We start from the raw sequence: 15622 nt of genomic DNA on the forward strand, positions 1-15622 counted from the left end.
CACTGGGGGGGCATTGGCTGCTGCTCTCGTTATTCCACAGAGTCACACTGGGGGAATGGTTTTTCCTGCCCTGTGCCAAAGAGAGGGGATTTCTTCACTTTGTGGGTGCAGGATTTCAGAGGTGCTCTGCTGCTCTCTGTGGCTTGAGGACCTTGTGGGTACAGACACAACTTCAGTCCTTCCAAAATGCCAGGAAAATGAATTTATTGCAAGTGTAAGTGTCCTAGGCCTCGCAGCATGTAAAATTAACCACTGTGAAGAGTTAGGGAACTGAGGAAAATTCATATTTCAGGTAATGACCTGAAAGGTTCATGCAGGAGTGAATGGAAGCACAATTTCTTTGTTTAAGTTGTGTCATACATGCAGGAACAATAGTCCAATGGGAGCAGGAGGATTTGTTGTGCCTGGATTTTATTTACCCTATGGTTGCTCTAGCCTGTAGCAAACAGAGCAGAAGCCTCTCTCTGTAAAACCAGGGGGAAAGATATTTCCTTACAGCTTTATTAAGGTCTGAATTACATCAAAGATGATGCAGTTGGAACCCGAGCCAAGGCCTATGGACAGGGCTGATGTTATGGTTTCTGGCAATTCTGGATGGGACTGAAGTGCACTTGGACAGAAAAGAAAGACACAAACCAGCAGACTGTTTAGCTGGTGTGTTTATATAATGTAAACATGTTTGAATTTATCTTGAAAAACATCCTGGTGCCAGCAGCCATCCTAAAGATTGCTTTCTCTCAGTAAAGCTTACAGGAAGAAGAAATTTTTTTCCTAGTGGCTTGTTGACAGCAAGTTTTTATTAATGTAATTATTATTATTTTATTTAAGCTTAAGAAAATGCTACAGGGTGATATTTAGCAAGCTGAATGTTTTGATTAGGAAACATAATAGTTACTGCAGTTATTTTATATTCACTGCTAAGCAAATTCCTCTCAGCTGCTGTGGGTTTGGTCTCCATCAAATTGTAGGGGAAGAAAACAGGGTTAATTTTCTTAAAGCTATATAGTAGTTATTTATCACTTCCATTGGAGAATATACAAGTGAGTGAGAATATACAAGAATATACAAGTGAGTGAGCAGTGTATTAATGACTTATGTCCATTGCAGGCGTAGTCTTATCCCTGTTTTATTCTGGGCAGATGGGAACGTAGAGCACCAGTGTGTTCTGCCATGAGGATGGGGTGTGGGCCCTGGTGGGACCATTCCCATCCCAGTGAATCTGAGCCTTTGTTGGCTTTGGGGTGTGGGTCCCTCACTGAAGGTGTGGGCCCTGGTGGGGAGTATTCCCATCCCAGTGAATCTGAGCCTTTGTTGGCTTTGGGATGTGGGTCCCTCGCTGAAGGTGTGGGCCCTGATGTGGAGCATTCCCATCCCAGTGAATCTGAGCCTTTGTTAGCTTTGGGGTGTAGGCCCTGATGTGGAGCATTCCCATCCCAGTGATCTGTGTGCAGGGGTGATGGGGTGTGTAGGCCCTGGTGAGGCACTGGCTGTGCCTTTTGCCCCTCAGCTTGCCTGGGCTGGCACAGGCCCTGCACAATGGTGTCAGGCACTGTTTGCCCAATCCTGACGGGGGATCCTCGGCGCTGCTTTGCAGGTGCTGAAGCTCTGAGCTCACACACACCAAGGCGTGTTTGAGGGCTGACCCTGTGGGTGCTGGCTCCTGGTAATTGCTGCCACAGCTGCCCTTGGGGCTCAGTGTGCTCCCTGAGCTCAGCCTGCCCTTCCAGAGGAAACTGCCCCTGCTGAGTGATGAAATGGCAGCCCAGACCTCGTGCTCCAGCACCTGCTGCTCCTTTTGAACCACTTGTGCTGTCCCCCTTGATCATGCACCCCTTTTAATGGCACTTCCTATAGGTTATTAGAGTGTGTTACTGCTGCTGGGTGCAGTCTAATGAAGCAGCAGCAGCCAAGGTGCAAGGTTTCCCTGCTGGATTAATCAGGGCTTGAGAGAAGGTGACTGCCCACTGTGAGCAGAACAACTGTCAATTTGAATTTATCTTCCAGATATGACTCCTACCAAGGAAGAAATCCAGTGCATGAGAATGCAATGGGGTAATTGTTTGAGGGGATTAATGTTTAAATTCGACAGGTTTTTAGGATGTCCATGTGATGACAGATATTTAGGAAGCACTTCATTGTTAGAATTAATGGCCATCAGTTTGAGAACCAAATAAACTTACCTAGTGCATGCCAGTGCATGTTTTAGACTAGCCTGTCAGTAGTTACTTTTCTCATTGCTGAAATTCTTGGATTTTTTTTTTTTAATTTTTGTTTTTTTTCATGTAAGGTTGAGGAATCCAAGTTTGGTTTTGGGTATGGTTTTATATCTCTGTGTTACACTGTAAATAACAATTGGTGGTTGGAGACTGTCCTGTGAAAAAGCAGCTAATTTTTGTTCTTGGGAGATGATCTGTGCCTGAAGCTGTGAGCTGAGGAATCTCACTATCTCTGTTATTAAGGATTCATTTTTTTAGATAGTGGAAAAGTGTTTCAATTCATTCTGGTAATGTAATACTTTGAGGTAGCTGGAACTTTCTTTATGCTATATATTTTATCTTTTTGCCATTTAATAGTCTGACCCCATTCAGAAACATTTCAGACTGCATTATTAATGGCAGTATTGATTTATAAGATCAACTTTAAAAACTACTTGCTGTTTTACAAGAAAACCATCAGAAGGATTAACGTGCTTTCTCTTTGTACATCTACACTTCTATCTGTTGAAAATGTCACTGGATTATCTGTGCTCTGAGGGATGGGGTGTAATTCCCTGTCCTGATAAAGGCCTGTCCTTGGTGCTTTGGGGAGCGGGTTCCTGCAGGTGTGGAGGGTGTTGGTGCAGAATTGCCTGTGCCAGGCCATGAAAGCACAGGGTTGGGTTTGCTTTTCCCCCAGTGTGCATGCAGAATGGGTAGAGGGGAGAATGGAGTACAGGGGAGAATGCTATGGGAGGATGAGGCAGATGCAGGAGGAGCTGTGCTGCTGCTCAGAGCAGGTGTTGTTCTGCTGTTTATCAAAGCTGCATGAAAGGGATGAACTGTGGAGCTTTATGAGAAGCATTGTTTATAAAAGTAAATGTTTTTTCCCACCATGACTAAGATCCTTTGCACTTTACAGTTTATTTTCCTTCCTGTGACCCTTTCTTGCCCTCTGTCTTTCCCCACCCTGACGTTGTGTAGTTGATTTGCTTCTCGAGGTCGCTTTCCTGGGGCTCTAACCTGAGTTATTTTGTTGTGTGGTGACACAGTTATGGATGACGCTCCCCCTGGCACTCAGGAGTACATTATGTTACGGCAAGATTCCATCCAATCTGCGGAATTAAAGAAAAAAGAGTCCCCTTTTCGTGCTAAGTGTCACGAAATCTTCTGCTGCCCTCTGAAGCAAGTGCACCTCAAAGAGAACACAGAGCCGGAAGGTTTGTGCACTTTGGGTCCATGTTCTGTGTGTGGGGTTCCCTCTCCCTGTGTGTGCTGTGTGTGCCAGGCTGTGTGGGGGGAGCCGTGCACTGTCCCTTGCTTGCCTGTCTGATGCCCACAGGACACTGCAGCTGAGCCCCACGGGAGCCCTCTGGGACGGAGGCAGCGCTGCTTTCCCTCCAATAAACTGTTTGTTTAGCTCCCACCATTAACACTGCCCTTTCTTTTGGCTGCCTGAAGCTGCTTGCTCCTCAAAGGCGTCGGCTCCCAGGTTCTTTGCAGTGACTCCTGGAGCTGCACTCTGCTCTAAGCCTGGCACTCCGACCAGACTCGGCTTGGCCCCAGCACCTTGCACTCCATAAGGCTTCTGCATAGTGCTAGAGAATGCTCATGGCAGCTGTTCTGGGTGAAGCAGGATGAACTTTGTCTGTAATGCACGCCTGGTTGCATTTTGGGGAATGAAATGCATGCAGAGCAGAAAAAAAAAAAAGTAGATTGTTTTCCTTTTCAGATGAAGCAAAGGTATGGTCTGTCCTCATGCTGTGTTTACTGATATGAAATTGCCAAGGAGGTATATCTCGTTCATCTAGTGTGCATAAGATTAAGCTATTTTTAATTTCATTTTTTAATACTTTCTCTTATTGTTCTATATGTGTTTTGCATTACTGCTTCATATTCCACGTGGTAAGCCTTTACTTTTTGCATAAGCTCCAGTATCTGCCAAGACAAATAATGCTACTGCTGGTAGAAGTGTTTTAAGATGAAATATTCAGGGCTGGATTTTGCCACAATCGAGTCTGCAGGAACAGCAGAGTGAGCAGGTTGGAGTTCTTATCAGAAATCAGATGTATTATTCTCTCTGTAATGATGGGCATCAGTTCCTGAGCTGTCACTATTAGCCCAAAATATTTCAGTCAATTGCTTTCTTCTGTTACATTCTCCAAATTTTGCATGAATGTTTTTTGCACCACCTCTGGGAGATTTGTGTCTTTTAAAATAAAAGTATTTTATTAAAATAGCATTTATCATCTCACCAGAAATATGAATTCAATACACATTGTGGTTTAAGGCTTGGGGAGAGGTTTTTTGTTCCAGTGATGATGTAACTGAACGGTAAAGTCGGGGTTTGAAGAAGGTCCATTTGTCCTCTCAGTCCTGGGCTGCCCTGACAGAAGCTGTGATTTCATGACTCAGTGAGGATGAAGGACAGGTGACTCCTGTGGCACTCTCCTGGCTTAGCAGACATCGTGGATTCCGTGTCATCTGTCAGGGTTTGTGTTGTTGGTGAGTGAATTCGGAGCCCAGAACTGTTCCTGACAAGCTCCTCTGGGAAGGTGATGGCACCTGGGCTGCCACAGGTGCTCAGCACGTGGTGAGCAGGAAGATTCCATGGCCAGAGCATGAAGGAGAGCTGGGCCCCACAGCTGCCCTCCCTGACATGCTGTGTGTGAATGCTCCGTGTGCTGTGTGGAACTCCAGAGAAGCTCGTGCCTGTTCCAGTGCAGCCTGCACTGGGAGCTGGACTGCTGCAGAAGGCTGGCTCCTGCCTGGGCTGATCCTTTAGTGGATAAACCACCAGTTCCCAGCCCAGAGCCTGCCCACGAGGAGCGAGGAAAGCAGAGCAGTGCTGGGCCTTTTCTCTGCAGAGTCTCCGGGGGACATGGTTCGGTTCAGTGTTGGGGAATGTGGGACCTGTGGCAAAGGCTGGCCCACTGCAGGCTCTGGGGGAAGACCTGGGAGCATCAGAGCGGCCCTGGTGTTCCTGGAAGCCAAGAGCTGCTCTTCTTGGGTTCTCCATGAATCTGCAGTGTCTGGCTCCAGCAGCAGCTGTGTTACCCCCTCCTCCGTGGCCCGTGGCACTGGTGCTCATTCATTCCCAGGAAAACATTTCCTCCATGGCACTGGGAACTGGTGCACATTCCCTGGAAAAGCATTTTCTCCATGGCACGTGGCACTGGTGTTCATTCCCAGGAAAGCATTTCCTCCATGGCACTGGTGCTCATTCATTCCCAGGAAAGCATTTTCTCCATGGCACGTGGCACTGGGGCTCATTCCCAGGAAAAGATCTGGCTCTGAAGGGAGGCTTGCCATCCTCTATCGCCGTGCCCAAGGATGAATGTCTGTTCCTTGTGTGTCCCTCCTCATCTCCAGGAGTGTTGCGTTCCCAGACAGGCACAGGGAGCCATGGCCACACTGGCTGGCCTGTGACCACCTGAGGGGTGCCAGCCTTTGCTGGGGTGTGATTTCTGTGTTTCTCTTGCAGATGTTGTCTCTAGCATGGAGGGAGAACATCTGACCAGGAATCCTTTTAGCCTCTCTTGTAGCTCAGGTTGCCTGGGCTGCATTTATCTTTTCCTTCAGAATCTGTGAATTGCCTGGAAAGTGGTACCAGACCCACTGAAAGACTGATGTGTGCCATCCTCAGTGGCTTGTTGGCATGGAGCATGAAGAATGTTCATAGTGAGGTGATCTGAACTGTGCTTTCCACAGTCCATGGAAGTTAATGGAGTGGCTGAAACAAATCCCAGCAGAAATCCCTTCCAGTGTGAGCCCAGCAGTTAACAGCTCAGTTGTGCTGATAGGATAAAGGAAAAAGAATGTTTAAACTTGTTACTGTGGCACAAATTACACAGTTTTGAAGGTACTGGAAAGTGTGACAACTAGGAAGCTGCTAGCAAAGTTCTCCAAGTGAAATGTCATAATGGAGGTTTTATGAAAAATTGCAGACTTGGAAGACTCCACTTAGAGTACAAAAATGCCTTTTTAATTTGCTGAATAATGGCATGGGAACACAGAGCAAAGGCTGCATGTTTCTAACTGTGCAACTCTCTTGTTTAGATGATGGATTTCTCTGCACCTTTTAACCACTTTCATACAGGGGTGGTGCTTGGGGAGCCTCATTTATCACTTCGGGATTTGGACTCCCTAGGCAGGAAGGATGACACCAGGTAAAAGATTTTCCAGGCTTTTCGTAGGGGTGTTTGGAGAGTTCTGCTGTTTGCTGAGAGACTTGAATGCCACATCACACTGGTGTCTGAGCCTGGTGGCCCATCAGTTCTCATCTCTTGGGTCTGTTCCTAAAAGCAAAAGTGGAATGAGAAAATGAGGTCCATGTTTGCTGATCTGCCTTGGTTTCCTGTTCTTCTCCCCACACCCCCTTGGCTGCCTGCAGCATCATCTCTGTTCCTTTGGACGTGCCCCAGGTGCGCCTCAGGAAGCAGCTCCAGGGCAGCCCTGGGTACCAGCCTGGGGGACACAGAGAGGGTCCTGGGCCAGTGGCTGCAGCCAGTGCTGCAGGGTGGGAGCAAGGAGGAGAGATGGGGATCCCAATGGTGAGATCTGCCAGGTGTGGAGGTGTCCCCGGGGCCCGTGGCAGCAGGGGATGCTCCAGCCCTCCCTGCTGCCCTGGGAAGCCTGGCACTGGGTAAGAGCTGAGCTGCTGCTCTGTTCTGCATCTGCCCAGCTTTGTGTTCTCGGAGTCATGCCACAGTTTGCAATGCAAGGCAGTAAAACAGGCAGAGCTGACACCTTTACCTGGATGCTGCTCCTCTGGGCATTGGGCATTGTTTACAATTGCATGCAGCAGCAGCAGCAAAACACAGAGTGCTTTTGTAGCTTCCCTCAAGCCAGGAATACACTGCTAGCAGGAGAAGGGCCATCTGAAGTACGTTTTGCAGCTATTTGTTCTCTTAAATAGTTTAAACATAAGCTGCTGCTGCTATCTGTATAAAACATGGTTACATAAAAAGGAGTCAGCTCCTGGAAAACTAATTTGAGTTGTATTATTACATCCAGGGAAGGGAATAAAATGAGAAATGTTTTTAAAAACAGCCATTGGTTAGTCACAGTCACACAGTCAGGAGTCTTGGACACTTGCCCATAGTTCTGTTTTCATGGGGGATTTTTTTTTTGCCTTTTTCTATTTTTTCTTTTTTTTTGGTAACATTTAGTCTCCCTCCAGGCATACATAACCTTTTTACACAGAAAAGCAGACAAGCATGGCAAAATACGTACTGGGGATGGGGAGAGGGCAATCTGGGATAGCAGCTGGTAAGGAGGAAGGCAGCTTTCCTCAACCAACAGGAAATCTGGTTAGATAGAAAATGTTAAGGATGCTAATGTGAAACAAGCAGCTCTGTGGTTGCCCTTGACAATGGCTTGTTCTCTCATCCCTGGCAGTGCTGGGTGAGGCACAGGGAGGTGTTCAGGCACATGGTGTGGGGGCTGCCCCTTGCCCTGCTCCCTGGCACCGGCACTTGTGTCAGCAGCAGGGATGTGCACCCTTCAGGCTGTAATACAGAGTGTCCCTTGGGTGCTCTGAGCCTCGTGTCACCACTGAGAGCACTTGGCACTCTGATTGCATCCTTCTCCTCTAGACCAATCAGCCCTATTAGCCCTGCTCCCTCATTTCACTATGGTAATGCATATTGCTGCATTTTAGAGGAGAAAAGGAAAGAAGGGTGAGGAGAACTGTGTTTGGAATCAGAGAATTGAGAGAGGTTTTTGAACTTCGCATATTGTTCAGAACTAAAAATGACTTTGTGTTCCAGTGAGGAATCCCAGGAACAGGCACAGTGCCCAGGACATGGAGAGAGGTCCCATGGCAGTGGGACAGCAGTGAGCAGGTTCAGCATCAGCTCACCTCCCTGAGCCCCAGGTTCCCCCAGCCCCTGCTTCAGGTGCTCCCTGGAGCCCCTTTCTGCTGCTCACACCTGGAGCCCCTCGTTGCTGCTCACCCCTGGAGCCCCTTTATGGTGCTCACACCTGGAGCCCCTCTGCTGCTCACCCCTGGAGCCCCTCAGTGCAGCTGCGTGCAGGGGTGCCCTGTGATGCTGCCCTAAGCACATTTCACAGGTGCTGTTCCCTGTTCCTCATGCAAAGCAGGGGAAGGCAGACCTGGTGTCTGCCCTTGCCATTAACCCTTTCCTGCTGCAGCTGAGCTCTCTGTCCCGGAGCTGCCCCTCCCAGAGAGGGCAGTTTGCTGCTGCTGGCTGGTGCTGGGCCCTGCAGCCCCCCGTGCCTTCCTCATTCCCTTTCCCTCAGCAAAACCTCATTCTTGGTTCTGCTCTGCCTGCCCCTCTCAGGTGCTGCTGTGGGGAACGTGGAGCTCCCAGCTCGTCCCCAGGCTCTGGCACTAAGCAGCTGAGCAATGCCTCAGCCTTCTGCAGCGCTGAATGAAGGTAAACTCTCAAACCCTGCCTGTCTGGGTGCACGTGCAGTTGCTGCAGCTGTGGGACCATATCTGCACTGAAGGATGGTCTGAAAGGCAGAGCTCTGAAGCTCTGAAGCCACCAGTGTAATATAAAAGCATACAGTATAAAAGCACACTGTGCTTTCCCCCAAGAGAAACCTCTCTGCCGGCAGGGCTGGGAGGCAGGGGTGGCTCCTGCTGCAGGAGCTCAGTCCTGTCCCTGGCTGAGCCTCCTGCCCTGATCTCCAAAGCCTTTAAGCACGAGATTACCTTTAACCATGAGTGCTCCCAGCAGAGTCCCAGGGGTTGGCAGGTGTTTAATGAGCTTACCTGAACACAGGCTGGGCCTGACTCAGGTTTGGGCTCAGCCAGTACAAATCCAGAGTAATTCCACCCAAATCCAAGATTTACTCAATATTTACTTGTCTGCAAATGAGATCAGAACCCCCTCATGTGGTTCAGTTTGATTTCTTTTCTAACTCCCTCAGCAGTAATGTGGCCCTTTTTGCCACAGTGGTTCATGATTGAGCATGCAAGTCCATCAGAGCAGCAGAGAAATGTAATGTTTCCCCTTACAGAGAGGGAAGAGAATGACTATCATTATCATCATCATCACCACATGGACATCTCACCAGGAGTAGCAGCTGCGGCACTGCCAGCTGAATCACCTGAGCTCTAGGTACTTCCTGCTACCTGGAAGGGTCTGGGCAGATCCTTCCCTGTGCACACATCTCAGCCCAGGACATTGCCTGCAGACCTTGGTCTGTTTGCCAGACTCTGCTAAGAATAGTGTGGCTGAGGAAATGAAGATGAAATGTCAATAATAAAGGTAGCTAATAATGGAATGGGTTGTTGAACTGGGTTTTCCTGGTGGTAGAATTCAAAGGTGCAGCTATGAGTAGAGCATTGTTAGCCAGATTTGTTCTCTGTTGCATCAGAAGAGTCTAAGTCAGTAATGGCATTAGGAGCAGTTGTAGAATTTTTATTTCAAGATAATGATTTTTCATTCTCAAACTGGACCTGGCCCTACTCCTGAACAGGTCATGGCAATCCAAAAAGAAATGCTGTCCCTTACCTTACCTTACCTATGTACCCTTTGAGAGAAGTCTTTTATCTGTGCCTCTTGCTATTTTGTTCTAATCTCAAAGTAAATATTCACTATGGAGACAGTATCTGGCACTTAGCATAGCTGAAGTAGGACATTTAGACCAAATGAGTCACCCTGATATTCTTTTCTCATCTCATCTTTAAAGGACTCTGAGATCTTCAAAGACTGTTCCTTGTATGGAGAAAGGCCTTTGTCTTGCTACTTTTGCATCCCATGACTCTCCTGAGAAAGCACCAGACTTGGTTCTTCAGCCTGTCCTCATTTGAAATCAGGAGATGTAGTTCTTTATTAATAATGAAGGTTTTTCTTTGTCCCTTGCTCAGCCTCACAGCCCATCGGAATTACTGCACAGACTTTACCGGGGCAGTGTGTGTGCCATCCAAGCTCAGGGTGCCTTTGGGCAGGGACCATGGCAGATGTTCCATGCTGTCCTGGGTTAGGCTGGCTCTGTAGGGCAGGAGCAGTGACGCTCCCCAGCCTTTGCTGGAGAGTTCTGTCCTTGCCCAGGGTAAGCAGGGACAGGAGGACCAGGGCAGGGAGCAGCAGAGATCCCTGCCCCACACCTGTGCCTGGAACCGCTCACCTCAGGGGTAATTAGCTCAGGCAGGTAATTGTCCGTGCTTTCCAGTTCCAGGGCTGGCTCAGCCCACACCTAACTCAGGGCTTTCTGCTCTTATCCCATCAGCAGCTGCTGCCCTGAGGACCCTGAGGGCGCAGAATGAGCAGCAGAGTTCTCCAGGGCCAGCCCTGCTCCTCCTGTCCTGGGTCACCTGGGTGAGAGGAGGAGCTCAGTCCCACCTGGAGCTCAGGCTGCTCTCCCTGGGCTGGAGCTGCCATGGTTACAGGGTGGCCCTGAGGGTTTCTCTGGGGGCTGGAAGGGTCTGTGCCCCAGAGGAGCAGGGCTGACCCACACGGCTGCCTGGCACTGCCCCCTCCATGGAGCATCCCCAGCTGCCATCAAACATCCCAGGCCATGGGGGCTGGTGGCCTCAGGGCTGTTCCTGTCCCCATGGACATCCCTGCTCTGGAGGCTTTCCCAGCTCCTCTGGTGCTGCAGGAGAGGAGCCTGCGCAGGGCACCAGGTGCTGGCTGCTCCACCCTCTGAGAAAGGCTTTAGCAGCACAAACCACCCTGGTGGTGACTGCCACTGCTCCCTGCAGAGAACCCTCTGTTCTGTTTCCTCTGAACAGTCCCAGGAGTTTTCATTTTTGCAACAGGTGACAAATTAACACTTAATTGCAGGAGTTGTTAAAAATGCAGAGTGAATTTCAGTTGTGCACCTTTGCTTAATTGGTGCCTGCCCCTGTTTCTGTTCCTCCACAGCTTCAGATTGGTGGAGTCAGTAATTAACCACCAAGTTTTGCTTTCTAGCTGCTCTTCTCTCTGGTAAGTGCAATCATTTTCTCATTTCAGACAAGTGGCAAAACTGCCCTCAAGTATTGCTAGTGTTTGCAGGATGTTGTTAGTAGAAAATGTTTAGGCTTCACATAAGATCTTCCTTTCTAATGATGAGCTGTCAGCATTAATCCAGTGCAGTTCATGGGGCTGGCCTTTTTATGATAAACTTAGATTAAATATACTGTAAAACCAGTGGTAAGCAGAAATTTAAATGGGACTTGAGCTGCCAAATGCAAGTGGGAGGTTTCTTTAATCACTTGGATATTAAGTTAGATAAATGTAAAAATGGTGAGAAGTTTTGCTGATCTTTGTACTAATAACAAAGGAGCATGTTTGGGAAATTGCTGTTCTAACTGAAAAGAACTGGATGTAGTGCATTTCATGGTATGTGCAGTGAAATAACAGTCAGTAGGACACAGGCTGATCATCAGGAGGGAAGATGAGTGGAACAGAGTGACAGAAATGACAGGAGAACAGGTGAAGAGCACCAAGGAGGAGAGGGCAGCCTGTGGACTCTAAAGCAGCAAGAAGGAGAGATTCAGGTGGGAGCAGGTGAGTGATGCCAAGGGGAGAAGGTGGTGGTGTGGACAGGTGAGCTTCTGCCTTTGCATGAACTTGGTGGCTGCAGGTGGGATCCAGGGCTGAAGCAGAGATCCCCGAGCCGAGTGCTCAGGAGGACTCAGTGCTCGGGAGGAGCTGAAGCCTGGATGGACCCTCCTGGTGGGAGAAGTTACCTGAGAGGACAGGAGATGTGCAGAGCAAAGCAGGCAGGTGGCTCAGCTGGACCTTGAGGAGCATCTCCTGCATTCAGGAGGGTGGGCTGTTCCTGTGAGAGGGTCGGAGCCCTGCCCTGAGCACCAGCTGTGCTCCAGCCCCACCTTCACAGCCCTGCTCGTAGCACTGCATGCATGACTGTGTTTAGTGCTCCAAACAGTGCATTCCAGCACACCATTAGATTTTCACATCCTTATGTATATTTAATGAAGTACATTGACTTCTGTAGAGTGCTGCCAATTGATGTTTGATCAGGTGTATTTATGGCAGATTCTTCAATTTGCACATGGAAATGGAAACATGAGTTTAGTCCAGGAGACTGAGGAAAGTCACAGGCAGCCCTGTGACCATTTGTTATTGATGTAATCTCTCCTGCAGCAGGATTTGTACTGTCTCAACAGAATTGAAAAGGTGCCTTTTAAAAACCAATGTCTCAAAAGGACGTAGTAAAACACCCAAACCCAGCGCTCCTGCCAGTTTTTTTTAGTGGCGTGGTTTGGAGTTGGGTTTTTTAGCAGTTTCATTGCCAGCCTTTAAAATCAGCTCCTTTCCAGCAGGATGATGTTGAGATGGACACGTGCCAACACTTTCCTTTGTAAGTCCTTGGCCAGATTTTATTTATTGGAATGCTGGGCTCATTTTGCCCTCTGGGTTGTGATACAGCCCCAGAGGTTCCATCACATCCCTTTGAAAGGCTCTGGTGCCTTCAGAGCTGCTCTATATTTATCTCTGCTCTCCTGCAGGAGCTGTTTCTTATGCCAACTCTGCCCCTTCATCCCCTGGTTTATTCTGGCAGTCTCTCTGTGTAACCTCTGTTTCACCAGCCCTTCTCCCTCCCTCTGGGTCCATGGCTGAGCTCAGGCTCTCGTTGCTCTGAAGTCCATTTCCGTTTAGCTCTGGAGAAAACATTCTGGTGAGAGGCAGGGGCAGCAAGGGGGAGGAAAGCCCAGGAAAATTCTGGCACCTTTCCAGTCTCCTGGAGCTGATGAACACTTACTTTAAAGGGCACAAATCCTTGGATTTATTTTTTTAATAATATATAATTCAAAGTTTATAAGGAAAAACATGCAAACCTAAACTCGCGCATCAGATTTCTCAAGAGACTTGTAGGGCTGCAGGTTCATTAGAAAGGAAACTTGTTAAAAGATTAAGTTGTAATACTTTGATTTAGGATGGGACTCCAGGGAAGGATCAAAATAGAACACTTCTTGCAGTTGATTTGCAGAGCAAATTCACAAGTAGTTTTGGGCTTATTTATGGTCTTTAAAAAGTCTAATGGCAGCAGTGTTAAGAGTCTGGGAGAGTGGACATCTGATTTCTCCATCTTGTAATAATGAGACTTGTTATTTTCTGTATGATGCCCCTTGCTCACATTGGCATTGCCCTGTTTGAAGTGGAGGACTCAATCTGTGTTATTTTTAAAAGCCATTTATTATGTTAATAGTTGATGCAGAATTTTACTCTCTTCATTGTCCTCAACCAAAAATTTATCTTTCTTTGGACTAAAAGTGATTTCTCTTGGACAAAAATTTGGCTTCTCTAAAGAAAATTTTGCTCTCTTTCAACTGGAGAGCAAAATTATGAAAACCAGTGAAATGCCTTTATTTCTTTCAGTGGTAACAAACATTGACATCACAGGTGAAAGTAGAGGATGTCCAAATGTCCAATCAAGCAGCTCAAGTTCTGTGGCACATAAACAGACATTGTCTGAAGTCTCTTCTGTCCCAGAAATTCAGAAGTCAGTGGAATTCCTGTGGTTTGGAGTAATTTCCTCCTTGGCTGCTGAGTTTGCGGACTGGAAGTTGCAAGATTAATGAACGTAAAGGAGCAGTAGAAAATGTCATGGCCACAGCAGAAGGAGCCTGTGCTTGCTGCTCTCCCTGGCACTTTCAGCTTTACTGATTTGCCCTTCACTGACTGGGTGAGCTGCCCTGCAGCGGTGGCTGCTGCTGCCCCAGCACAGGCTATTTCCACTTCAGGATGGGATTTCCTTGAGGCAGTACATGGTTCTTGCTTGTGGTGGGTCACTCATACCTGTTGATGGTTAGGAGGAGCCTGGCTGGGACTTCAGTTACTCTTGTAAGAGTGTTGCATCCCCTTGTAGTCCCCTCTGCACCAAAGCTCCTTGCCCTGCCCAGAGCATCCCAGCCTAGCCTGGGCCTGAGGGTGCTGTCCAGGGCCAAGGAGATCAGTGTCTCCCCCCAAATACATCTCTGGGAACTCATTCCATCTGCAAGAGGCACCCTGGTCTTGGTGCTCTGCCTTCCTCTCAAAGGACGAAATTTCTCTGAAAAAATGGTTGTTGAAGTCATCTTCACTCGCCTTACCATTTCTTTTGCTGTATCCACATGTTAACTGGATTTTGTAGGCCGAGTGGGTTTTGGTATTTTTGAACAAAAGCAGATTTTCCCCAAAGGGCACACAGAATAGCAAGGTGTGTTAATGGAATATTGATTTACGTGAGTTTTGTAGGAAGGAAGTTTCTGAACTGTGTTTGCTACAGCTGTGGAGCTCTGTCCAAGGCAGAGTGTGCAGCAGCCTTTGGTGGGAAGGGAACAGGAGCAGGAGCATCTCTGACACCCCCAGCCCTGGCAGGAATGCAGCCCTGGCACTGCCCTTGGGGAGTGAGCGCTTTGTGTGCTTTGAGCTTTGCCCCAAAAAGCATCTGGGGCCCAGCAGGGAGTTATTGCCAGTAAATTGCTGAACCCAGGGTCACACAGTTGTTGTCAGTGGATTTCAAACCTGTTTGTCTGCAGAGTTCTGCTGGCAGAGGAGATGCCAGGGAAATGTGGGGTGGCAGTGAGAGCCCTCCTGTGCTCGGGTGTGGACAGACAGACCTGCCCTTCAGTCCAGGCTGAAGTGCTTTTGATAGCTAACACACAATAAACTGAGGCTGTTCTGTTCTGGAACAAGGCCATGCTAGAATTAAATTTCAAGTATGTGTCTTTTTTATTTCTCCTCTTCTCCATTTTATGAGTGGATAAATACAGTGGAAGGGTTGGCAATCAGCAGTATGAAATTAATCCTCTGAGAATGTTCCTGTAAGTTCTGGAGTCAGAGAGCAGAAGCACCATCAGACCTTCCCCTGATGTCTCCTCAAACCTGGCTCTTGTCTAACTGAGAATTGTGCTCTCTCCAGGGTCAGAACTATGCTCTCTGTGATTGTGGCCCACCAAGCAGTAAGGAAATTGCCTGGTTAATCCATTTTGAAAAAGCAATAGGAAATTGTTTTATCAGGTCTCCTGAAACAGCTGCATATGCTATGATATTTTACACGATCAGATCTGATCGTGTAAAATATTGATCACTGAGAACCTTTAGCTATAAGGAGACAATACAAGTTAGAGAAATGTGCACTAAATGCATTGAATTAGTGTTTCAAAGGGCTGATTACAGAGAGGGACTTCAAAAGGAAGGGAGAAGAGAAATATGGAAACATGCGAGTTTGGCTGGCAGGAGAAATATTGCTTGAACTGCTTTAGATTATTCAGATTGCAATGCAGTGGCTTTTTGTCACAAAAAAGTCTTGATTAATAGTATGGAAAAGTAGGTTTTAGTTTTACAAATGGTACTGAATTGAGAGTCAAGCAGATAATGAGAAACAATTTAATCTGATACATGAGGGGGATTAATTTTGAGTACCTGGGTTGTAACAGGGCAGCAGAGCTCAATGCAGATAAATGGAAGATAATGAGCTTACAAGTAAGGAACTCCATAGTCAGGGAGTGCTCAGAG

General features: G+C 47.8%; 1 protein-coding gene across 5 annotated transcripts in view; it reads left to right on the forward strand.

Moving 5' to 3' along the window:
* The window catches only part of FGF13 (fibroblast growth factor 13), a 177433-nt gene that overhangs the window by 94085 nt on the left and 67726 nt on the right, over window positions 1–15622 (forward strand). For 4 of the 5 annotated variants that reach the window (XM_074551437.1, XM_074551436.1, XM_074551435.1 and 1 more), the window contains one exon: window positions 3248–3415. The exons of the other annotated variant lie outside the window; for it this stretch is intronic. In XM_074551437.1, the coding sequence (XP_074407538.1) occupies window positions 3248–3415 (168 nt within the window). The remainder of the gene's footprint in view (window positions 1–3247; window positions 3416–15622) is intronic. 5 annotated transcript variants of the gene reach the window in all.

This window comes from Zonotrichia albicollis, chromosome 14, assembly GCF_047830755.1.
Source record: "Zonotrichia albicollis isolate bZonAlb1 chromosome 14, bZonAlb1.hap1, whole genome shotgun sequence".
NCBI lineage: Eukaryota > Metazoa > Chordata > Aves > Passeriformes > Passerellidae > Zonotrichia > Zonotrichia albicollis.